General features: G+C 38.0%; 2 protein-coding genes and 1 long non-coding RNA gene across 3 annotated transcripts; 1 reads left to right on the top strand and 2 right to left on the bottom strand.

The window, feature by feature from the left end:
• Positions 1 to 229: 229 nt before the first annotated feature.
• LOC111346322 (uncharacterized) lies at positions 230 to 5,503 on the bottom strand. Its single transcript, XM_088724814.1, has 6 exons — positions 5,236 to 5,503; positions 4,018 to 4,295; positions 3,643 to 3,763; positions 3,423 to 3,459; positions 1,987 to 2,113; positions 230 to 1,203 (listed from the first exon to the last, which is right to left on the bottom strand). The coding sequence occupies exons 1-6, from the start codon at positions 5,324 to 5,326 to the stop codon at positions 685 to 687; spliced, it is 1,173 nt and encodes a 390-aa protein (XP_088580940.1). The 5' UTR covers positions 5,327 to 5,503; the 3' UTR covers positions 230 to 684.
• Positions 5,504 to 6,413: 910 nt separating this feature from the next.
• On the top strand, positions 6,414 to 11,450 carry LOC111346324 (uncharacterized). Its single transcript, XM_022953613.2, has 6 exons — positions 6,414 to 6,633; positions 7,006 to 7,277; positions 7,692 to 7,809; positions 8,340 to 8,376; positions 8,788 to 8,914; positions 9,550 to 11,450. Exons 1-6 carry the CDS (start codon positions 6,516 to 6,518, stop codon positions 10,066 to 10,068), a joined length of 1,191 nt encoding a protein of 396 aa, XP_022809348.2. The 5' UTR covers positions 6,414 to 6,515; the 3' UTR covers positions 10,069 to 11,450.
• A 120-nt stretch (positions 11,451 to 11,570) lies between these two features.
• On the bottom strand, positions 11,571 to 13,721 carry LOC148728740 (uncharacterized). The gene is made up of 3 exons (XR_015988632.1): positions 13,479 to 13,721; positions 12,752 to 13,013; positions 11,571 to 12,240 (listed from the first exon to the last, which is right to left on the bottom strand). It is a non-coding gene; the product is annotated as an uncharacterized LOC148728740 (long non-coding RNA).
• Between the last annotated feature and the right edge of the window lie 10,045 nt (positions 13,722 to 23,766).

The following is a 23,766-nucleotide window of genomic DNA, read 5'->3' as shown; positions in this document are numbered from 1 at the left end:
CGTATAGATGACGTCACGATCAGCATCATTTTGCTTTGTTAGATCATTTAAAGCAAACAGATTCCATATTGCCGTTGGTCTGTACAGTAATAGATCACACAAGACATAAAAATGTCGTAAGAATATCACTGAAATATTCGGCTGCCTCTACCAAACTGCGATGTTATCTAATACATCCTTAAAGAGAAGCGCGGTAACTTGCAAACTATCAAACGACACACAACATGGATAGAGAACAACAAATATATTGCCAAAGGTTACTATTAAAAAGATTTACATTAAAAAGGCTGGCAAGACATTACGTAAATAATTTAAAATCAAAGCTGAGGAAAGGTTTTGTACTAACAACTAAGAAGAAATTTATACAAGACCTGGTTTGCAGGTAGATGAAACGGAAAAAATTAAGGAAACCTTTTAGTACACCTGCTTCCTCTAATCAAGAAAGTGTGCATAGTTTTTTTCATTATTTCAATTTGTATTCCCTTAGTCCAAAAGTTACGTACTATTTATAAGTGTGCCGTGAGTCGATCTAATTCGACTATTCTATGCAGGACTCTCTTTACTACCTGAAGAGAATCTGGACTTATTCTAAGTGGTGCGGTTGCAAATTGCAAATGCCGCTTTTTAGCCATCTGGTGGTTTCTTAGAGCCCTGGAGGTAGTAGCCATATTAAACATTCCCAAGTCACTGCACCAGTATATATCCCATTGCTTTTAGGTTCTTATTGCCGTTATCACCTCCGTGCTTGGCTACATTTCCACACGCATTCGCTTTAATAGGCATCCCCCATGAACCAAATCCGAGTCTGGAGTCACAAGATGAGCACACTTGCTCATTGTTACCAACGATGCCGATTCGCGCTCGAGAACCTCCAGTGCTACTGCACTTGACATTAAATCCTTCCTTATTACAATTATGCTGTAGGGACGCTTGTGAACCAATCAGGGTCTTCCACTTGTTACGACCCACTGACAAATTTCGATATTTCCCGTCGCCAATCAATGAGTACAGAGAACTTGCACTCTTATTGATAAAAATGAATTTAGTCTGGTCACCAATTCTCATGCCGAGACAAATCTTGTTGAAGGGCGTGTTCCAGTAACTTGGTAACTTGGTCTGTTCTGAGTCAAACCCGGTCATTCCTCCTTGGGTCCTGTATTCCTCTGTATTCTCCCAGTAAGGGGACATGTACTCAAAAGTTTCCTGGGAGATAATATAAGATTAAGTCTTAAAAATGCAGCGGCCTACTTACACAGCTATGTTGTCTTTTTGCAGCATGAAGCCACCTAATTTCTCGTTACCCCTCCAGGATGGATGTCAGTCCATTATAGGCAGCCTCCTTTCCCCAGAAACTCGTCAGTTTCCCTGGAAGTTTGCTGATACCCCAGTTATATTACTTGTTAGTGGAGGGAGGCACTGTAGTGCTCCGCATTCAAAAATTGAAATGAGTGGGTTAGTCATAAAACCCCAATTTTTAGATGGTGAGCTCAGAGCGTAAACAGTGCTAAGCTAAAACGCTTCCCACAGTCTTCAGGAAAAAAAAGGAGGACAAATCTGAAACAGGAGAGAATCAAGAAACTAATAAACAAATAAACAAACCCTGCCTAGATGTTACATTCGTTATTTATTTGTTTCCATCTAGCATCTTGGGCTATATGGAAAGGTGTTTCGTGAAAGTAAATCCTGGAGAAAAGTCAAATCAGGCTATTGATTTTTTCAGTAACTCAATAATGCGCCAGTGAAGAAAAACTAACAAATGCCTGATGAGATGTTTCGAAACCTTGGAGGATAGTTAGTGCATGCCACCTAAAAATATGGCCGCAGGACCTAATCACTGGTCTTGGAAAACCGAAAACCGGGGAGAGTCAAATCCACGTGAAATGAATACCAAACTTGTGCGGTCAGGGAGAGTTTGTCTCGTGGTTTGATCTCCTAGACACTTTGCTTTTTCAGCCAAGAGCTTTTGAATGCTATTTTAAATCATACGTTACTCCCATTGATCTTCATGACAGGCGTCCACCCTCCATCTCCACATCCAAAATCTCCCATGTGGCAGAAGACAGAAAGTTGACGTGAACCAAAGCACAGAGATGCCACCTGACTCACTTTTGACCTGTAAATATACAGTTTTTATTGATTTCAGCTGAGAGATAACTTGTTTGTAGTACGTTTTAATTTTCTATCATATTGAAGCTTATTTCATCAAACATTAACCTCTTACTAACCGAGCGCAAGGGCCCTGCTTGGGAATGCTGGCTCGAGGTCGCTGCAGTACGGACTGAGCTCGGCAAGGTCCGTACAAAAACGCCCGGGGGCCAATTTTACCCAGTACAGATCAAGCAAGCAAGGTTAGTAGGTAATTTATGAAATGTCACTTGGACCAAACTTGTTCATTTATTAGTAAAAGGCACTTCTGGTCACTTGAATTCAAGGGGCTTCCGCCGTGACATGTTTTGAACGACTCATAACTGAAGGTTTTCATCTTTAATTTAACTTGGAAGCCGAAAATTAGTCATAAAAACCACTAGATCATTCTCAGAGGTGCGACTAGACTCAACTGGATAGGACCCGCTGAATTTACCCGCCTCAAAAAATGGATCCATTCTTCGATTTGGTAAATCGCCTAGACGCCTCTAGCTTGTGCTCCGATGATGATACATGTGCTATTCTAGATTTTTTTCCAAACTCATTGTCCTAGGATAGTTTTAATGAATATTTCTTCTTGTTTGAGTATCGCTGTCTACTTTGCAGAAAACTGGGAACTGTTGCCTGTTCGTATGTTCCTAAATAAAATTCTGACTAAAGGTGCTCAAGGTTGAATGCAGCTGGGCTTTTGATTCTTAGTCTTTTCATTTCATTTGTATTTATGTAGCGAGCAAGAGTGCTCATATCACAAAACCATCCTATTGCTTGTGTTGAAGCCTTAAATTTGTTTACAAAATCGTAATTAGTTTCCTGGTATTCACCAATGCTTGTTTCAAAGGTTTTCAGATCATGATAAAAAACGGCTTGCTCGGTGAATGATCTTATTCTCGTTCATCGTCTATAGTTCTATTCAGTCGTTTCGTGACTTGTCTAGTAATTTCTTTACAAAGAATGAGAACATTTACGGATCTCCTTTTCGCAGTTTAGTTGCAAGTTTTAAATTTGCCGGTTTTCGAGGGTGAAGATATAAGGTTTATGACCATTTCCGTGGAAACGGTCCGTGTGGCAAAACCCGACTGATTAAGAGCCAACCAGAAGGCCCGAATGGATATAATACTCGCAAAGTCAAAGTTGCACCGAATTTCAATTTTAGGTACTTTTGTTTGAACTGTTAAGAAAAAAATTAAAGGGGCGCAAGATTAAAATATCACACTGCCTGACCGCCAGAGCTAAATTTGTGAAAAGAGACTAGCACAGCGTTAGCGCTGTCCTCTCACCTTTGAGCATCATACACTTCCTTGCATGATTGTAAAGCTGAAAAAGAAGGAATGAATCGAAAGGGTCACAAAATTCGTCTCATCGTATTATCTTTTACGAAAAATCTAACTGAGGAGGATAAAATAAATGCAAAAAGAAAATTGTAAGAACTGTTATTTCATCCATCTAATTCCGACGCAAAAGCAAACTTCCGTAATATTCCTTTTTCACCTTCACTACCTTTTTCGCAATATTTTCCAACGAACCCTATGTGGCAGAGGCATTTGAAGGCATCCCCACCATGGCCCCCTTGACATGTTCCTCCGTTTTGGCAAGGCGCAGTAGAACAAGGCAACTGGAACTGAATTAAGACAGCAATTTAGAAAATGGCTGCATGAAGATGTAAAACACACAAAAGGGCGCAGAAGAATTGGAACGTGGCAAGTAAGAAGTACGGTTATCTAAACAATGGCTGCCAAAATGCATAGAATAAAACTGTTTATCCATGATTCCAAGGGAAGATCACAAGCCTTAGCATCTCTAAGCCAAACTTAAGACAAAATAAATTTAAAGGCAGTACTCCACAGTCAAGAAATGAATTCTGCTCTATCCTACCGAGAAGTGATGCGAACTCCTGTTTGCAACGTACTGGTTCGCATTTTGGTGTTTATCAGAAGAAAGTAACTCGCACCAAAGCTTTCCATCAGCTCCTCTAAGGGAAGCTAGATTTATAGAAAGGCACAAAGGGTTGCTGAGGCATTCAAATGTGCAGTCAAAAAGGTCGTACACGGCAAAAGTTCCAAGTTTAGGCACATTTAAATAATAGAGTTCTTCTTTTTTCAATAGTCCCATATGAAATATTCGAGGTGCTCTGGTCTGCAAAAGGCATTCTCCTGTTGTAAAAAATGAAATTACGTTACCAGAATCATCATCTAATGCATTTTTCTCCATTTTCATTGGCTAATATCCATCCCTAGCTGAGCAACAGTTCGCTATTATAAGAACTCCCATCTGTAAGGATCCAAGAGACACAGGATGGATTTAGCTTGTTTTTTATTGGCCTGAATTGCTTCCTGCTAAGACACCAGTGTTGAACTAAGATACCCCAGCCCAAGCTTCCAGATAACGTTTATGAGTCATACGTCACTGGTATAATGAACTCAAAACACTCAACGGTTTTGTTCATTCCGGAATAAATGCGCTGTGACTAAATGTCAAAAAGTTACGCCCTTTTTGCTAAAAGAGATACTATGACAAGCGAGGATCTCAGCTCATAGCTCTACATGTTCTTCATCCTAGTCCGTATCTCACCGACTTGTTTTTGTTTTTTTTTTTAATTGGGCCTACGAATTTTAACTACTTGCTTTACACACATTTATGGCAGTATCCAAACAATCACTCTCCAATTATTACATCTACTGAGGTTCTGTATGCGAAATACGCTAATAAGACCTATGTTATATATGCGTCAATGAATATATGTAACATGGGAAAAATATCGACTGAAAGCTGTTTCAGATTGGCTCGGAATTTTCATTGTATGCAATAGAGTCTCATAATGTGGAGATTTCTTTCTTCCATCGGATATGTTTTTTGGTTTTGTTCACCAATGTCGAAAAGGACCCATTTTTTAAAAGGCAATTTCATTTGTATATGTCATCGTATCTGTAAATTTCTACCCAAACGAATTCGTTACCGATCCAAATTATTTTGGGATGCGAGCGTTAGCATGGCCTTCGTCATGGCGAAAGGAAACTATTAAAAAAAATCCAACATTGCTTTAATGGATTCTATATCTTTTGCAACATTGCGAAGTATTTTCTGCCAACCTACCTTGAACTGTAGCCAAATTGCCGTAAATGAAAACCTGCCAAAGGGTAAATGCCTCCAACAAGACAAACGCCGGGTATCTACATCGTTTCATAATGGAACATTCGTCGATTTGTCGAGGAAACCTTGTTAAAATTATCGCAGTTGTTTCTTATTTCTTTTCCTCGTTGGCTTTACTGGTTAATTACTTTAAATCCCTACGCATTAACTGTTGTTTTAAGTCACAAAGCTGCTTCTCTAAACTGGTGGCCACATCATTTCTCCGATTAAGAGCTTTTGGATCCTCAATGATAGACATGAATTATTTATTTAAAAACTGGTGCTTTGATAATAATCTATTCTTTGTGGAAATAATACATATTTTTAGCGTGAAAATGTACTTAGCTTTATTGCATTGGAAGCTGGCTCTTTTTTATGCGGCTGAGGGCATAGCTCAATGTAATTGTGTTTTACGCAACGAATAAGTATAGAGAATTAAAAAATCTATGAACTATATGTACTCTAACGTTGAATTTAGAATACCAATAGCCAAAGAAACCATCTGTAACGAATAAATCGAATTAAAATTTCTATTTTTTTGTTTTTGTCTTTTCATGGTTGCACGAAAAAGGAATTTGCATGCCACGGAGACTTCCCTTTGCATTTCTCTGATTTGCAAATACGCTCTATCTCTTCGAAATCTATGCCAAAGTGAGGTGCAAATATATAAGAGAGTCTTAACGGGCTTTGAATGGTACGAGTTTTGTAAGAAGATGAAATAACTTGTAAAGGAACCCTTTAGTATTTCTCGATAATAATAAAAGGTTGAATCTTGATTGATGATAAAAATGAAAATTAACATTCGAAAACTTGAAATCGCTGCTTTAATGATGTATTCTGAAGTAACATGAAGGGCAGCTGAATTGATGATAGTGAATTTGGTCGCGAGTTATCACCTTACATTCAATATCAATGCTATATTTTCAGTTACCAAAGACAATCAATCCTTTTTGCCTAATTTCATGTCACAGAGAGTATATAGGTTTGGCTGTCAGTTCTGTGGCCGCAAATAAATGTTATGAAAGGATGCATACATCTACAAGATTAACCATGTCAACAACTTTTATTTGTTCAGCTTAACTTTAAGCTAACCTGCTACCTGGCTTATATTTAAATTTCATTTTGTTTTTGCCTGAAGCGCTTGGAACAAAATTACAGAAATGTTATGACAGAATATTACATTTAGCATATCGGCTGTTTGTCGCATTTGGATTGCATCGTATCGTGTCACAAAAGTTTCGTTAATGCTGTTGCCTTCATCAATGGCCCGGAAGATCGCGTGTTCAACGATGCACACTGCTACTGAACTTTATATTTTGTTCGTGTTTTTCACTTTGAGAGCGAACCTCAGCTGCTCCTCAGGTCAGAGATAATTGCAGTTGCTTATTAACAAGGGAAGCTAAAGACGACGATCACGGTACTCTTTGAACTGTGAGATAGCCCCTCACAATGATAAAGCTTTCTATCGTATCCCTGATAGAATTTAGAGCAAAAGAAAGACGAAACTTCAAATCATAACCAGGCAAAAAATAAACAGGCAGAAATTGACATGCGCGAACCTTTTTTGAGGCGTGAGGCGTGTGCTAATGATCATTTGTTGTATTACAAACTCACAATATCCTCAATAAGCTTTTACGTTCTAGCTGTAACCTTTTTGAGCTCTTGATTTGAAAGGAGTTTTTTTTTTTTACATGGTATATAATTGATGTTTGCTTTATGTTGTCATCCCCTTAGGAGAGAACAATTTGCAGGATAGTTTTAATGGACGGCTGTTTTCAAAAACCGAGTACCGCTATTTAGATGTTCCACATTTTGTAGCAACGAGGGTACACGACGAACTTGAGTGCGTCTTTCGATGCCTCAGAAGCCTTAGCTGTCTTTCAGCAAACATGGCTACCTCTAAAGAAGCAGATGAACAGTTTTGGTGCGAGTTGCTGTCGTCTGGAAAAGGCAGAAATGTTATGGAGTTCAAAGAAAACAAGAGTTCGCATCACTTTTCAATTATGGTAAGGTTGCTCGCCTCATATCTCAAAACAAATGAATTTTTACGGCCAACATGCCCTGGATGGTTCAATATCGCCCTATCTGAATGTGTTTTGATGAGAAAGGTGTTTTATTGTGAATTGAGTGGCACATGTATGTTTTTATACCGTGTTTAAGGCAGCAATGTAGTTTTAAGAATAAAGAAAATGGAAATAACACATCGTTTTGATAATATCTCGTTAGCATAGACCAAAATAAACGGATAAAAATGATGTTCCAAATAGTTTCATGTCAAACCATCGGGCAAAGCATTTTTCAATCAATTCATTCAATTTGTTATCCGGAAACGCTGTGTGACTGTGCTACATTTTTGGATATAATGTCGAACCTTTTTAATTTCCATACAGTCAAGCTTAATAAGTATTTTTTAATTTCAGTCGACTTGTCCATCCTCGAGGTGTCATAACAGAGGTACCTGCCTGATAACTGATATTGGAAATGATGCGTTTGAATGTCTTTGCGAGGAAGGTTTTATAGGAAAGAATTGCAGCATAGGTGAGTTTTGTACCTTTGCGCCAGAGTTCTCTATCTTGTCATCCTTCTAGTAGAATAAATTTCTAGTCCTAAACGGTGATAGCGTATTCAAGCCGCATTCTTAAAAGTAACAGAAGCTGTTTTTTTTTATTATTATTTTAGCACAAGTCTTAATTTAAGGAGAGGTATAGTAAAGTCGCCAGAACTTGGTAATTTTGATCTCTGTCATTGAAATGTTTAATTTGAATACGAATTTACTTCTTAACGCTTTATGTGATCCCTAAGAATAACTTAACTATTCCAAATTGGGCTAAACCTTAAAATTGAGTGGTTTCTGTGGACGCTTCACCTTTGACAATCTCCTTTGAAATCTTTTTAATCAGAGTGCCAGTTTTGCGTTGTCACAGGCACAGTCGCTGCATGTGTTATACGCATTTTGTATTGCCTTTTGGAAAAGCCTTTGGTAAGGTAACTAAATTATGTATAACAACTATTTGTTGCAACCATTTGTTTGTGATTGTATTTTTTTTCTTTTTGTACTTTTCTTTCAGCTGCAAAGTCATGCAAAGAGCTCGGAACAGCTTACAAGTGAGTTTTATTCTAAACGGTCTCTTCCTAAATTTTCTGTAACATACTTTACATTTAATTTCTATATATGTATATGACTTTTTAGAAATGATTTCAGCCTAATCCGGTATATCATTTTGTGATTGGATCCCAGTGATGGTTTTTCTCTTAAAATACCAACAGTACCGTCCAAGCCAATTGCAAATACTTTTCTCCTCGACCCTTTTTGATTTTCATACAAACATACTCGGCAACCAGCGTTGTTGGATGAAGTCAAATGATAAATCCCTAGCCAGAGGCAACAGTGTTAGAAAGCAAAGGTAGTCCTGGAATTATTAACGTAAAAAGTGAAATATAAAATACAAGTGAAACAAGCCCCTTTTGACCAAGTCCGTTTGCATTATTTTACTATTTTAATTTGTCTCCATGTAGTTCAAACTTGAATCGATTGGTCACACTCCACTTTGACTCCAAAGCGACCCCCATTTTCTGTCACTTTGGAGATTTTGGGTGTGGAGATGGAGTATGGACACCAGTCATGAAGATTGACGGCAGTAAGGTAGATAGGGTACCACTAGTCAAGATTACATTCACGTTTTCCAGCATGTATAAAATAAGTGAGACATCTCATTGCAGAAATAATATTTACAGAAATTTCGCAACTGAAGAGCTGTTCAAATGAAACACATCCAAACTATCGATGACAGGAAACTGAAATCTCCTTGTTCACTTTAGTTATAGCCCCTTCGAGTTATTTGCGATTTACCAGTTGGACCTGGATTGGGATCCTTTAGAATTTTTTTGCCAATTATTTTTAACAATCTGTACTTCTTGATATTCGAGGCAGCTCGAACGGTCCACACAAAAGTATTGTTGGAATGCATCTTGGCTCAAAAGCAAACGAAAATAAAAGTTATTTGAAAATAAACATCAGTTTTGGCATTGAACACCAGTCGTGAAGCTGCAACCACCTTCTCGGTGACCCTATGTAGAACCCTTAAGTCCTATTTACAAAAGATAGTGACACAAACAGCTTTCTGATGTCTTTCCTCTATTGCAGTGCTATCATATTAAAATGAACTCTAACTGGGTGTATTAGCCTCAATGCGAATTAGGAGTGTCCTAGCTTGCCACTTGGAATATTATTTGCAGGAGTTACCAAATTTATTTAAGACAACTTTCATACCATTTTAGAGCACATTTCACTACAGCTCGAGTTACTGGTCGGATAAAATTACATACAACGTCCAGGGAGGAAAGACTGCTTTTGATTCACACGAGACCAAGCTACCAACATACTGGAACACACCCTTTTCAAAGATCTGTCTTGGTATGAAGATTGGGCAGCAGATAAACTTTATTACCATCGAGAGGCAGGCTAGCTCCTTATATTCACTGATCGCTGACGGGCAATACCGCAACACATCATTGGGCCGTGAGAAGTGGAAATCGCTGATTGGTTCACAAGCCTCCTTACAATACTACTGCAACATCGAAGGCTTCAACCCTGTTTGTAGTTGGAGTTCAGCTTCCAAAGCTAGAATTGGTATCTTGAGTAACAATGAAGATCTTTGCTCCAGTTGTGATGCCAGAATCGGCTTTGGTACTGGGGGAAAACCGGATGACTCGAACACATGCGGAAACTCCGCAGTGTACCTTACAGATAACGGAGATAAACAAATCAAAGCCATAGGATACATCTTGGTCCAGTGACACGTATCCATCGAAAAGCACCGCTTATTGCGTTGTAAATGTTTTGAAATACAATATATACAAAATGTAAAGGGAATCTTACCCAGTAGACTAGCAACTCAGCCATCTAAACCACGTCAAGTCAATAGAGATTTATCATTACATACTCATCTCACTTCCATTACCGTTCAATCACATGTTCTATCAAAGCAGGAGACAGATGGAGACACCCAAGCAGGCTCTTGACGTCTTCAATTGTCTCCATTCAGAATCGGAGTTTGGAGTGTTGACATTTTCGGAAGGAAAAAACTGGAGAAAATCGAGTAAAAGGTAACCAACCAACAAACAGACAATCAAAAACAAAAACAAAAGTCAGAGTGCCTTGAGCAACCAATATTTCGCACGTACGCTAAGCATGAAAGAATCCTCAATCCTTTATTTTGCAAAGGTGACCTATTTAACATTTTAAAAGTGTCTAGTCCAGCTAAAAGAATATAAAATTTTGTCAGTAATTTCGATAGCCAGGCTTCTTGGTCACTGGGTATTGGAAACTATAGACCACCAGAAAGTAGTTTTTTTAATAGTAGTCAGCTTAATTGCAGCTTTAAGTCTTAAAAATCGTAGTTTGAATCCGCCTCTTTAAGCTTTGCCCTTCTTAAAACCCATGATTGATATCTTTCAATATTAATGTGACTTCTAAAAAAGCATTTATGCAAATTTACCCTGAATTCAAGCGACTCATCTTTCCATCTGCCTAGTGAGCGTTAAAAACATAAAGTGACGAAGTCTATTTGTGAGTGAATACAAATGTGTGTTTTGGAGTTCTCAGTCCAGTTGTTTGTTTTCTGCAATGGTGTGTGTAAATCTTGTCTTTCTTCCATCGAAAAGCTGAAGTCAATGAGACTCAGGCTCTTTCCTATAGGCTAGAAGAACTTAGAACTTCGCTCAACGTTTCACAAACGACCTAATTGTGCTGAAAAATTCGGGTATTAATGAGAGTCACATTGATTAACGTAATTGTAAGTGCAATTAACTCTCGTTTTAACTTTTTTAATTCCTTTTTGTGAAGGATTAAGTAATAGCAAATTGCTTTTAGGCCGCTTTTCAATCTTTTTGAAAAGAAACATTCAGTACCATAAAATTTATTTCGAAATCAATTTTTGCCGAAAAAACCAAGTGAAAGTGTCGATCAAGACAAGGGAAGTTTTGTAGATATCAACACAATGAATATAGCGCCTACTAAAAACAAAATCAAAGGATAAAGGAAATAAAATTGCAGTTTTCTAACTTCATGTTTAACTAATCTTCTTTTGTCAATATTGCCTTTACGATAAAAACTTTTGTTTTATCAAGGGCGACTCATATCGCATTGTCATTTTCAAAATCAACTGGTTGGGTAATGTTGAGTGAACAACAAAAGTTTTTCCTTAAACTCTGCACGTTTTGGACGTCAAAAACTTCGTCATTCCTACTAAGAATCATCTCATAAGGAAATTTATAAAATGTTTTATTTGCTTCCCACGCTTCTTTCTCTTTTTTTTTTTTTCATCTAATTTGAGCGGCCCCCCATAACTAACCAGCTGAAGATGTTTTAACATATTCGTTAGCGATGCAAATGACGTTGAATGACAGTGTTGATTTCAAGCTTTATTTTGAAACTTTCATCTTTTCTTTGACTAGAAAAAAGATCGTGACATTTCATTTTATTTCAATTTTACACACTGTTAATTGATGAAAATATTTGACAGAGTAGTTTGAAATGCAGCTGTACAAGAGCTGACAACTATATTCGCAAATTATCGTGCTTCACCCTTCTTAAAATTCACTGTTATCATTTTTTTTCATGGATATCATTAATATTGCATGTAAAAGACCAAGAGAGTCATGTTTCAAAGTGACCTTTACTTCACTTGTCTTACCTGTATTAGCAAACTGTATATCGTTTTTTATTTCTTTTATTTTCATTCATTTAAAACATTTTTTGCAAGAAGAGTAATTTTGCTCGATTTGCAATTACTCGTAGTTACATGTACGTGGTGAGTCAAAATCAAACAGTTTACCTGTTAAAACGTTACTTTCTTGAATAGTCATTATGTTTTTTGCCCTCAGCTCACGTACCAACTATACAACAATACAGACACCAGCACAGCTACATTGTATTCTGACACATTACATTGTAAGCACTTGGGTTTCCTGTGAAAAAAGACAAAAATAAGAAGACTGGCGCCAATTTCCAGAGCGAAACTTGAGCCCGATCATGCGCGAACCCAAGAAGTATTGCGCCTTCTTTGTATTTTTCATTTTAACATCGAGCGTAAGCTGTTTATCAGGTTAGAAACCTCTTTATATTTGTTCCCAATTTAAACCATATCATAGTGGCAGAGGTGAACCTCGTTGCATAAGATATACAAAATAGAACGAAACTTTAGTTGAAAAATTCATTATTTTTTCTATTCTGAGTTGAGCATCGCCTAACGAGGAAGCCCCACCGTCACAAGTAGCCATGCCAGCCGACAAGACCAGAATTGATTCAACTTCACTTACTTTATTTTACGTCATCGATTGCAGAAAATTTCAAAAGCCAAATAATCAAGGATTTTCTTACATTGCATCTCATTCCCTTTTCCTTTTTCCTTTACAAAAAGGCAAGACTTTCTTTAAGAAATTCAGACAGCGCATATTTTTAAAAACCGAGCGCTACTACCTTAATGTTCCTCAAGTTGGTTTATCCACCGTGGTGGATGAATTGGAGTGTACTTTCTTATGTCTCAAGAGCCCTTTGTACCTTTCCATAAACATGGCCGCCACCAAAGGAGCAGATGGAAAGCTTTGGTGTGAGTTGCTGTCTTCTGATAAGTACAGAAACGCTGAAGACTTCAAAATAAACAAGAGCTTGCATCATTACTCCGTCGTGGTGAGGATCGTTTTATTTGTAGTCGCACCGACACATCTCCGTTTCTGCGCTTCTGCAAGGAGAAATAATCAAATGAGCAAATTTAAGCCATTAAATTTCCGAAAGCGCCATTTAGGTTTTTCACATGTCTGTCCATAAAACTGGTCGTTTGCTTCCATCTAAGAAAAACTGTATCAGTTTAAGGTTTTTGATGACATTGTGGCCACGATTATTGTTCAATTTTCCTCTTTTGTTAGCCGTCTATGTTCAGGGAGACTTAAAGCAGTTTTTGACAGAAATTTGAGTTATTTAAGAATCGTGAGGATAATAATAAAATCCACTTCTGAAGCATTTCAACCAGATCAAACAAGGACTTAATAGTACAGCTTTTGCCCAAGTGAAAACAAAGAAAACCGTTTTCTCAGCTGAGTATATTTAGAACATATTTGGACACCAGTCACATAAGTCATTCAGATGTTTTATTTTTAATTATTTTTTCATTATTTATTTGTATTTTAATTAATCAATTTTTCTATACCTTGAAATCCAAGATCGCTTAGACGAATCGACCAAGGTTGAACTCGAAAGCATTGCCAGAGCACTCTTAAATTTTCCAGCTGACGATAAGAAATGAGAAACTTTTCTATCTTTTCAATGGGGCCACTAATGAACTACACATAAATTCTGAATTTCTAATTTTTTATTGAAGTCTTTTTTACTTAATAATGCGTCTGTTTTCTCATTTTTTTCAGTCACAATGTTCGTCTTATCCGTCAAAATTATGCGTTTCACTGTGTCTGTAAGAAAGGTTTCACTGGTAAATATTACGAAACAGGTAAAAATGAAGATAGATCACTGCATTTAACCATTTCCTGTTCATTTGGCCTTTTTAATTAAAATTCTGTCAAGTTCATCGACGAAAGAGAATGCAAAGGAGCACAAATAAAGAAAAATATCCAAATCTCTTACTGGGGGTTAGCGAACAAATATTTTTCTCTATTTGAAACACAGCAACTGAGTTAGGGACAGGTTTTGAGCGGATGCCTGATATAAGCAGATACTAGTCCAATTTCTATTTTATCCATTGTATTCTTTCTATCTCTTATTTTATTTTCCTTTTTTTTTTCTAAAATGGACTAGTACACCTTAATCAGATAGAAGCGGACACTTGATATAACTGATCTTGTTATAAAGATCCTGTATTTAGTGGGCAGCTCTTCCCGTTTGAAGGATTTGCGATTCACTGTACAGTAATCAAAGTTTAAGACTACAGGGCCTACTTTCAAAAATATCGTTTTACAAAAAGCATCTCTCTTCCTTTCAAACTGCTAAACCAAAGTTACATGCATCTGGTATCATATGGCGTAATTTTAAGGCATATTCAGAGTTCAGAAAAGAAAATATTGGAGGGTCGGACTTGTTTAATCGTTACAACTGACTGTCTTTTCCAGCTGTAATGTCTTGCAAGGATCTAAGCTCCACATTAAAGTAAGTAACTGCCTACTGAGTTTGTTTGGCTGCTATTGAGACCTCTGGCATATTATTTCCTCTTATCAATTAGGACAAGATGGTTAGACGATAATTGAAGAATACTGTGAACTCTGCATGCAATTTCATTCCTTTTTTCTAGAACTAAGTGCCATGTACTTTTGTAGCCACAATTCTATGAGGTCGTCAGACTTAACCTTTTACAGCTGTAACATTGTTTCCTTTGCCAGACCACGTTTCATTATTCTTCCGGTTACTGGACTGATCTAATACAAGAATCGGCATTCTAGGAAACTTTGACAATGACTGCAATAGTAGCGATTTCAGAATCGGATTTGGTACAGGTGGAAGTCTAGATGACCACGAAACTTGCGGAAACGAAGCTGCACTTGATGCAGATAATGGAGTACAACGCATTGCAGCCATGGGATACATCTTGTTGCAATAAATTGAACTTTGGAAAGTTGATAACAGAAAAAATAAGCATAACCTTAATTTCTCACAAACTTCACTGCAGAGAGCTTCTCTCGAAGAGGAATTCGATATAAAATCGACACCTTCACTTTTGGCCCTAGCAACGGGCCCAACTCTATCATACCGAACGTGGCATCTGTCACACATGACAATCATTTCTTATTTTTTTGGTACCGGTTTCTGATCTCGAACACCATTGTCGAATTCAGATACTAGTGTCACATTTTGAACACCATCGTACAATGTTCATGGTATCTAACCGGTTTTAGAAACTATTAAACACTTTTGTTCGATTTCATACATTTTTATTCGATTTTGGACTCTAATCTGCGATTTTAAATGATATACCTATTGTATTGTACATTTTCTGACACTAGTGTCACATTTCAATCAGTATTGTTCCATTTTCGTCCGATTCAAGACAGGTCATTTATTTTCCTGATTACCAGCTTATAGATTACATCATCGTTTAAATTTAAAGAGATATTATTTAAAAAAAAAAAAAGAACGAAAACGGACTAAGAGAAAAGGAAAACTTCGTGCTTTCGTTCACAGAAACAGGACATTTCGCTTTCCTCTTAATTTTTGGTCAATCACATGGCTTGCTTATCTATCAATTTAGCCTTTTATTCCCGTGGAGAGGATGTCAGCGCAGCGTCAGTCATAGGACATCGGTAATATCATCTCCGGCTCTTGACCAAACAATCCTTCTAACGATAAAGCTATGCCATTTGTTTGGACTACCTTTGACTGTTGAAGGTGAGATTTGTAAGCCTACTCAGAGCAAGATAAAGGAAAAATTATTTCCCTCAGAAAATCTTGGTAAAAATTGTCTTTACTGTTAAAAATATGTAGCAAACGAACAAGACATTAGGGTAGAAAAGGATACATTGCTTTCCCGTCAAAATTTACCGAATTGTTTTCCTTCATGTTTAATCATTTTTATTTTTGATGGAGGTGGTGTTTACAGCAGACTCTACCCACGATAAAAAGCATTTTTCTTTATCGCATTACCGCGCCTCAACTTTACCATCTCTCTCATTCTATTAACTCACACTAAGCAAACGGCATTCCATATTCTCGTCGTATGCAAGCCAAGTGAAACTGGTAACTGCTCACCGCAGTTCTCTGTATCCTGGTAGCAGAGCATCGAGGCGCGGAATTCGAAGTTCTTTGATTCGACTCTTCGCATAGAGTCATGATCTTTTCTTTGTTCCTTACTCGAGAAAAAACTATAAACATTGCTCGCTTTAGTTGTCCTTTGCATCACTGTTATCTTCCGTCTTCTTGATGCAGATATAGGTGCATAACTGCAAACCAGCTGTTCGCCGAAATAAATTGATAACTCTTTTAAAAAAACATTTAGTATCACAAACACAATCGTCATGTTCACCGTGAGGGAATGGCGGGATGACCGCTTAATATAGGTCGACCGCTAACAACCTGATCCACAGATTGGGGGTTTTTTATAAGAAGCGATAGACAATTGACAACTTAAATGTGCAGAAGAAATAATACTTACTTTTATTTTTTTTCTTAGTTCGTGAGCGGGCGGTGTTCAAAAGAGCCTGCAATCTAATTGATTCAGAGAGCGGGCAGTATTCTCCCCATCCGGCCCGCTCACAACGGGCGGTATCCGCTTCGCTCGAGTCACTTTGCAAAACATCTCAATCTTTGTTGCAGGTTTTCACAAATATACCTCATTTTGCCGGCCGGGCAGAATTTTTGAGCAAAGACTTCAGTCGCGACCTTTTGGCGATAAGTAATATTCATTCTTTCTTCTCTCTGGCTCTCAAATCACTGGTTTTTCTGCAAAAATTGATTTCGGAATAAACTGGTGGTACTAAATTTGTTTTTCAAACGATTGAAACGCGGCCTAAAAACAATTTTTTATTTATAATCCCTCACAGAAAGTAACTTAGAAAGTTACAACGAGAGGTGGTCGCAGCTAACAATTACGTTAATCAATGTGACTCTTATTCGTTAATATCTGAATTCTTCAACACAATTTGTTCGTTTGTGAAACGTTGAGCGAAGTTTTGAGTTCTTCTATAAATACAATTTCGCCTATTGTTGCAAATCCCTTGAATTGGGACATTTCTACGGTAAACTTCTCATCAGAGACCGAGGAGTTTGATGAATAAAAGTCGCATTAAATCCCCTTGTGTCTAGCTGGAAAGAGTCTCACTGTCTGCAGCTTTTTAGTCGAAGAAACACAGATTTACACACACCACTGCAGAAAACGGACAAGCAGACTAACAACTCAAAACACACATTTGCATTCATTTACAATTTGACTTTCCGTAACATTTTAAAACGGAACAGAGGTAAATATTTGAAGATTAATCGTCGTTGGAAATAAACAATACTTTCTGTAAGATCTCTGAGAGTTTTTTTTTTCTTTTACGAGAAGATCGTCGCATTGTCATTTGACTTGTGTGTGTTTGTCACACCAGTACTGTTTCCTTAATTTGAATAACGTCTGCATTCTTTATCATTCACTCGCTAACAAATTATTAAGGTTATGGAGGATTTTCCCTTAATTAAACTCCTACTTGTAGCCCTAAATCATTCGGGTTCTTTTGGAAATCATTTTGTTGTGTGTTAGAAAAAAATAAAAATGTTATTCTCCAGCATAGGTCGGTCCGTATCGGAAAAAACTGTGTCCTCTGTCTTGAGTACCGCCCTCGGCCTACGGCCTCGGGTGGTATACAAGACCTCGTGCATAGTTTTTCCCAATACGGACCTCCCGGCTGGTGAATAATATATATTGATTTTGGAAGAGAAACATGGATTAAAAGTTATTTGAAAGATTTGTCCTAGTTTTATTTCAGGGTTTCTGCTTAGAATGACCGTTTGATTCAGGTGGAAAACAATACAAACAGGCCTTAAAGGCCCATTTTCATCCGAGATCCTTTGCAGTCGTTTGTTTTTGTTTTGGAATCGCGCTATTGTTAAATGGCGAACTCTGATAGCCATTCACAAACACTATTAAAAAGAAAAACAAAGATTTGTTGAAGAACACAGTAAACAAATTTGCTGCTAAATATTTGAGACTGAAAAATCATAAATCGAGTCTGTGTATAAAACTTGTACAAAGCTTACTTGATGTTGAAGGAAATTGTTCGGCTTCAACACTAAATAAAATATAAACAAATAACCAATATTGGCCAAAACTGATTTACTCTACGCATTTCAATTATAGAATAATGACTTGTACAAATGAGATCGCTTACATACATATCTCAGGATCTCAAGTAAAAATCAGTCAAATAATTATTCTCACCTCGAAAAAATCTCCCCGGAGTCTCTAGTTCCATCGTAGGAACAATGCAATAACATTTCTGCAAAAGCACTGTCTGTAGTGTTACCGAAACCCATTGTTGTTTTCCTTGCCCTCCATAAATCATACACAGACTCTCGAAGTCGAATAACCTTTGCCGAGCCGGGCAGACCCGGCCTTCCTCTACACCGCTTCTTCAGCGGCATCAACTTTTCAAATGACGTTTTTCACCATCATACATATAAGAATTAAAAACTATTTACTGATACGGATACTACGATAGTTTGTTGTTCGCACATGATTCAAGATGGAATTTTGAAAGCCCTAATTAGTAAGATGGAATAAGATATCAAAGCGATTCCGCAACTTCGAGGAAAATAGCGTATTTTTCATATATGAAAAATGATTTGGGCGCGCAGGGCATCTCGGTTGAAAATGGGCCTTTAAAGATAAATTAAAGAGTGACCGCTAAATGTGGAGGTAAAAATTAACATGATAAAGGGAAAGCAACTTCGGTACTTTGACAACCGACCGCTTGATACAGAGTGACCGCTTAATACAGTGCCCCCTTATACATGTTCCACTGTAATCATTTTTAGTACATCCATCTTGAAATCATCAGTAATCCAAGCAATCTGATTGGTTCTCAGCAGTGCGACTACTTCACGAATTGTGCTATCCACTCATGACTTAATAAACTGGTTTGTAATTATCAAAATGTAAAGGGAAGATAACAACCAAAAAGAATAGCTAAAATGAGATATGTTAATTGTGGTTTCTCGAGCAAGAGACAAAGAATAAAATTCTGAGTCTACAACAGGAATTGAATAAAAACCCTTCGGATTCCTGCTCCGATACTTTGCTACTGAGACACAAAAAACTCTGTGGTGAGCTAAACAAAGCAATTATCAGATTCGTATGTGACATACATCCTGCATATTATTAGGATGAAAAATTTCGTATTCTGTAGTGTGAATAAATAGAAAATAAGAAAGATGGTAAAATTTGAGCGCAGGAATAATATCCAGAAAGTTCTTTTTCGTATCGAGAGAGATTTGGCCGAAAAAAGCTGGTAAAAATTGCCTTGGGAAAGCAGTGATCATGATAACGTCAATCATGATAACGAAAGACCCCTCCATAATGGTGGCGTCTTTAAACTGTAAACTCGACAAAGTGTTTCCTATCCTGAGGAGAAAACGGGATAATTAAAATTTTCTTTCCCGTTTCATAGACTGGCAGCCTTACCACTGTTATCCAGGGTAGCGCAGACGATGACCCAAATAAAAGCAAGAACACGATCTTGCTATCTTTCCACATTTATGAAAAGTTTGAGCAGCTTTTGATTTTCATTTTGTCGGTCGTGTGCATTGTATTCTTTTCCAGAAGTACATGTATTGCTGCAGCCAGTGCAGAAAGTGCCTTAAAGCAAGATAGTTATCTTCAATCTCAAATTAGTTATCGCAAGTGAGCTCTTCGACAGAAGTGAACAAATTGTACACTTACATCTCAAAGGCGTGAGTCGCAAAGTTCGTCAAGTTCGTCCTAAAAAAGATACGCTTCAAGGATTGAAAACAGTTTTTCCTTATCTAATTATATTTTGATTCTTTCTCAGTGTACGAATTTGCGAATTCGAAGGGTTATTTCGAGTCGGAGGAATTACAGGCGTGTGGCTATAAAAAAGCGACAATTATTAAAGAACAAAACAGAATATTTGAGTTTTACCTGCAATTCAAGACCAACACATGAAGTATTTTTTTGCTGTCCTAATAAGATAGCAAGGTCTAAGGTAAAACAAACCACAGTAAGAATCGTTGTGGACTCTGGTTTTAATCGACATCCCCATTTGTTTGTAACTCCCAAGTCGCTAGTCATTTTGTTCTTGGTCTCTTCATCTCGCAGCATCTGTTCACAATCCAGCCATCGCGCTGCTAGGCAGACCTAGCTGTCTTTCGCGCCTTTCTCTCAGTTTTCTCGCACACCATAAAGGAAAACAAATACACAACATGTTACTGAGATTCAGAAATACATTTCATTTTCAAAGTTTAAGTGATTTTTAAGGGCTTTTGGTTAAAGCTTGACCCAGTTTTGGTGTGACTGACTTCACTGCTTCGAGGAAAACGCTGCGAAGGGTTTACGGGACCAAACTGAGCTGAATTTACCCGCCTGCATTGTGGTTGTACGTGTCCACGGTACTTACCCCACGGCAATATGGTAATCCTATCCCGTCAGATCCTAGAATAAGGAACACAGAGAGCAGGAACAGAATACCGAAGGTCACTCCTGATTCCATCGCTTTGCAAAAGTTTCATTCAGAAGATGGTACCTGCCTAGGTCAGTTTGATGTTGATAAAAAGTGCTTGGGCCTATATAAAGTAATTTTAATCGAGCATCTGTATCCCTGTTTGTTAAGCAACGTTCCAAACTTAGATCGCTTCCCATTGGAATAAAGATAGGATAATGAGTTCTAAGCAATTAACTTTAAGCAAATACTGGTAAGTCATCTGTCAGTTTCTTCTCTCCTAATAATTTGGATATATCAACAAAGTTGAAATGGCAAATTGGCCACCGTAATGATTACAAAAGCTGACGTTTCGAGCGTTAGCCCTTCGTCGGAGCGAATAGAGGAATTGTGGATTTTGTGTGCTTTTAAAGGCAGAAAATGGAGCTACGTTATTGGTGGGAGCATGGCAACGAGAAAAACATGAATAAATTAGGGGAATGGAAAGCGTTCGTTGATCCCTGTGGGATTTAGATTGCCGGTTTGAAAGATGAGCTTTTGTTCAAGATTTTTACGACTTTCCGTGCCACCTAAGTGCAAGGAAAGACCGCAGATTGCCATATGTTGCTTAGAATGATTAGGTAAATGAAAATGTCTAGCGACTGGTTTCGATGTGTCCTTGTCATTCCTTTCCACGTCTCGAAGGTGTTCTCGCCATCGGTCACCTAGTCTTCTGCCTGTTTCGCCGATGTATATCTTTTTGCAATAAGTGCAAGTTATGCAAGAGATTACATTGGTGGAGGTGCACGTGAAGTGATCGGTGATGTTCATGGATCGTTTAGGTCCCGATATTTTATCAGTGTTGTGAATGAAAGGACATGTTTTGCATCGTGCACGAGCGCATTTAAAAGTGCCTGGTTGGTCATTAGTCTGAAAAGAACTTCTGACCAAAAAATTGCCTATGTTTTTGTCGCGTTTGAATGAAATGAGCGGAGGCTGCGAAAAGATAGTGCTGGTCTCTGAATCGTTTTGAAGTAATTTAAAGTTTTTAAGAATGATGGATTTAACTGAGCGGTTGTGAGGGTGAAACGTGAGAGTGAATGGAATGCGGTCGGAATCTTCCTTATGCGACGTTTGTAATGCTGAATGTCGATCAATGAGTTGAGCGCGGTGGTAACCCGCTTGAACGACGGAAACAGGGTAACCACGTTTATCGAAGAACTGGCACATTGACTCTGATTTGTGGTGGAAATCAGAGTCATCACTACATAAACGACGAAGTCTTAGAAACTGAGAAAAAGGAATGGAATTCTTAACGTGAGATGGATGCGAAGACGAATATAACAAGTAATTATGCGAGTCTGTAGGTTTGTAATACACAATAGTGCATAAACCGTTACCTTCAATTGAAACATTGACGTCAGATCTTCTCTCCTAACCAAATTAGGCGCCTGTCTGGCTACTCGTCCGAAAAAGGTGACGATGACAAATACATAACATAACTAAAAAAAATTAATTGGTCATAATTCTGTTCAGGTTGAACTAAGTTATTAATAATTATAAGGCTCCTAGATAAACGCTCCATGCCTCTGATCCGGGTTTGTTTTTCCTTTCTCTTACCCACCTGTGTTCACTGCTTTCTATCCAAGAACTCGTCAGCAAATTAACTTTCTTGCCATCGAGAGGCAGGCTAGCTCCTTATATTCACTGATCGCTGACGGGCAATACCGCAACTTATTACACGACTCGGGCATTCAGAGGGCCAATTACTAAAATCAACCAATCAAAATGCTCTATTGCCGGTCCAATATTCTCTAAGTATTGGACCGGGCACTGTCCCGAATGGTCCCGAATGATACCACACTTGTATCCCTTTGAACTTCAGTCGTGTAATAAATCTCTTATTAACCAAGCTTGCTCGGGACCGTTCTGAAAGAATATCAGCCTTCAATCTTTTTTGCACGGACCTCGCTGCGCTCGGCCCGTACTGTCAAGACCTCAGGCCGATATTCTCCCAGTACGGCCCTCGCGCTTGGTTAATAAGATATATATATCATTGAGCCGTGAAAAGTGGAAATCGCTGATTGGTTCACAGGCCTCCTTACAATACCACTGGGATATTGCAGGCTTTAATTAACCCACTTTGTAGTTGGAGTTTAGCTTCCAAAGCTAGATTTGGTATCTTGAGTAACGATGAAGATCCTTGCACAAGTTTCTAGGAAGTCATGAAATGTGAAGTTCTGAATAATTCTAGGAAATTACTTGGAAAACATAATACTAATCACATTTCGTACTTTAATAAAAGCAAAACCACCTTGTTACTGATTTTCAATGTATTACTTCCTCAAAGTTTGGAATCAATCATAATAGGCACCAAGGTTTCCATGTTAACGACAAACTGCAGTTTCAGGTTAGTCGTTAGACGTTTTTGAATCGGTTTAGCTATGTAAACATGAAAGAATAATTTCATTTGAAGAAGTTGTCATATTGAATTTCCAGACAACAGCAGTGTTCGATTTTCAAATGGCGACAAAAACTCCTATCTTCATTCACTCGCTAAAAATTGTATTTAAGCATGTACCTGAAAGACTTATTAAGTAATTTTCTTACTGAGCATGTGGTACGAACAGAAATTCAGGATAAAAAACGCTCCGGTAATTTACACGTGAAACGTGACGGCACCGATTAGTCACATAAATTCTAGCCGTACACTCATAATCTGAGAAAAACAAAACACGGCCTCATCCCACATTTTGTGTTTTCAAACAACTTGTTTCAGTGTTGGTAAATAACAGACTCCTATCAGTAATCCGCACTTAGAAGACAAGCCGACTGCGTGAGAAAGGCGGCATGATTCCCATACTTACTTTTGTCGTTTTGAATAATGCCTTCATGAATTCTCAACAGTGCAAGGAGAAATCAACTACGATACAACTTATTTCAAATATGGCACTTTCGGGTGGCTTCAGACACTTTCAAACACTTTCAAACACTTTCAGACACTCTGTAGTGCAACCCGCACCGATAGACCAAGCCGACCGATCAAGCCGACCGATCAAGCCGACCGATCAAGCCAACCGATCAAGCCGACCGATCAAGCCGACCGATCAAGCCGACCGATCAAGCCGACCGATCAAGCCGACCGATCAAGCCGACCGACAGTGTAGTAAAACCCGTACCGAAGATTGAAGTAATTACATATTGTCTTTTACGAGCGTAAAAGCTCTTGCACAAGCTGCACTTATAACACAAGCCGGTTCTGGATGTGTTGGCTTGTGTGAGAAGAACTAACTCGTGATACGATCACCTGAAAAACTACTCTGACTCACGCTTAGAACCAAGATAGATGACTCAAAAATCTGC

The sequence above is a fragment of the Stylophora pistillata genome, chromosome 6 (genome assembly GCF_964205215.1).
Source record: "Stylophora pistillata chromosome 6, jaStyPist1.2, whole genome shotgun sequence".
Classification (NCBI taxonomy): domain Eukaryota; kingdom Metazoa; phylum Cnidaria; class Anthozoa; order Scleractinia; family Pocilloporidae; genus Stylophora; species Stylophora pistillata.
This window is presented reverse-complemented; position numbering and strand designations above follow the sequence as displayed.

Bases quoted from the DNA above. Each gene is read 5' to 3' on its own strand.
- LOC111346322 (XM_088724814.1), bottom strand. From the start codon at position 5,326: ATGAAACGATGTAGATACCCGGCGTTTGTCTTGTTGGAGGCATTTACC. The intron at 4,296-5,235 runs GTAGGTTGGCAG...TTTTTACAACAG, and splicing joins CAATTTGGCTACAGTTCAAG to GAGAATGCCTTTTGCAGACC. The intron at 3,460-3,642 runs GTAGTGAAGGTG...CTTCTTTTTCAG, and splicing joins TGGAAAATATTGCGAAAAAG to CTTTACAATCATGCAAGGAA.
- LOC111346324 (XM_022953613.2), top strand. From the start codon at position 6,516: ATGCTGTTGCCTTCATCAATGGCCCGGAAGATCGCGTGTTCAACGATG. The intron at 7,278-7,691 runs GTAAGGTTGCTC...TTTTAATTTCAG, and splicing joins CGCATCACTTTTCAATTATG to TCGACTTGTCCATCCTCGAG. The intron at 8,915-9,549 runs GTAGATAGGGTA...ATACCATTTTAG, and splicing joins TGAAGATTGACGGCAGTAAG to AGCACATTTCACTACAGCTC.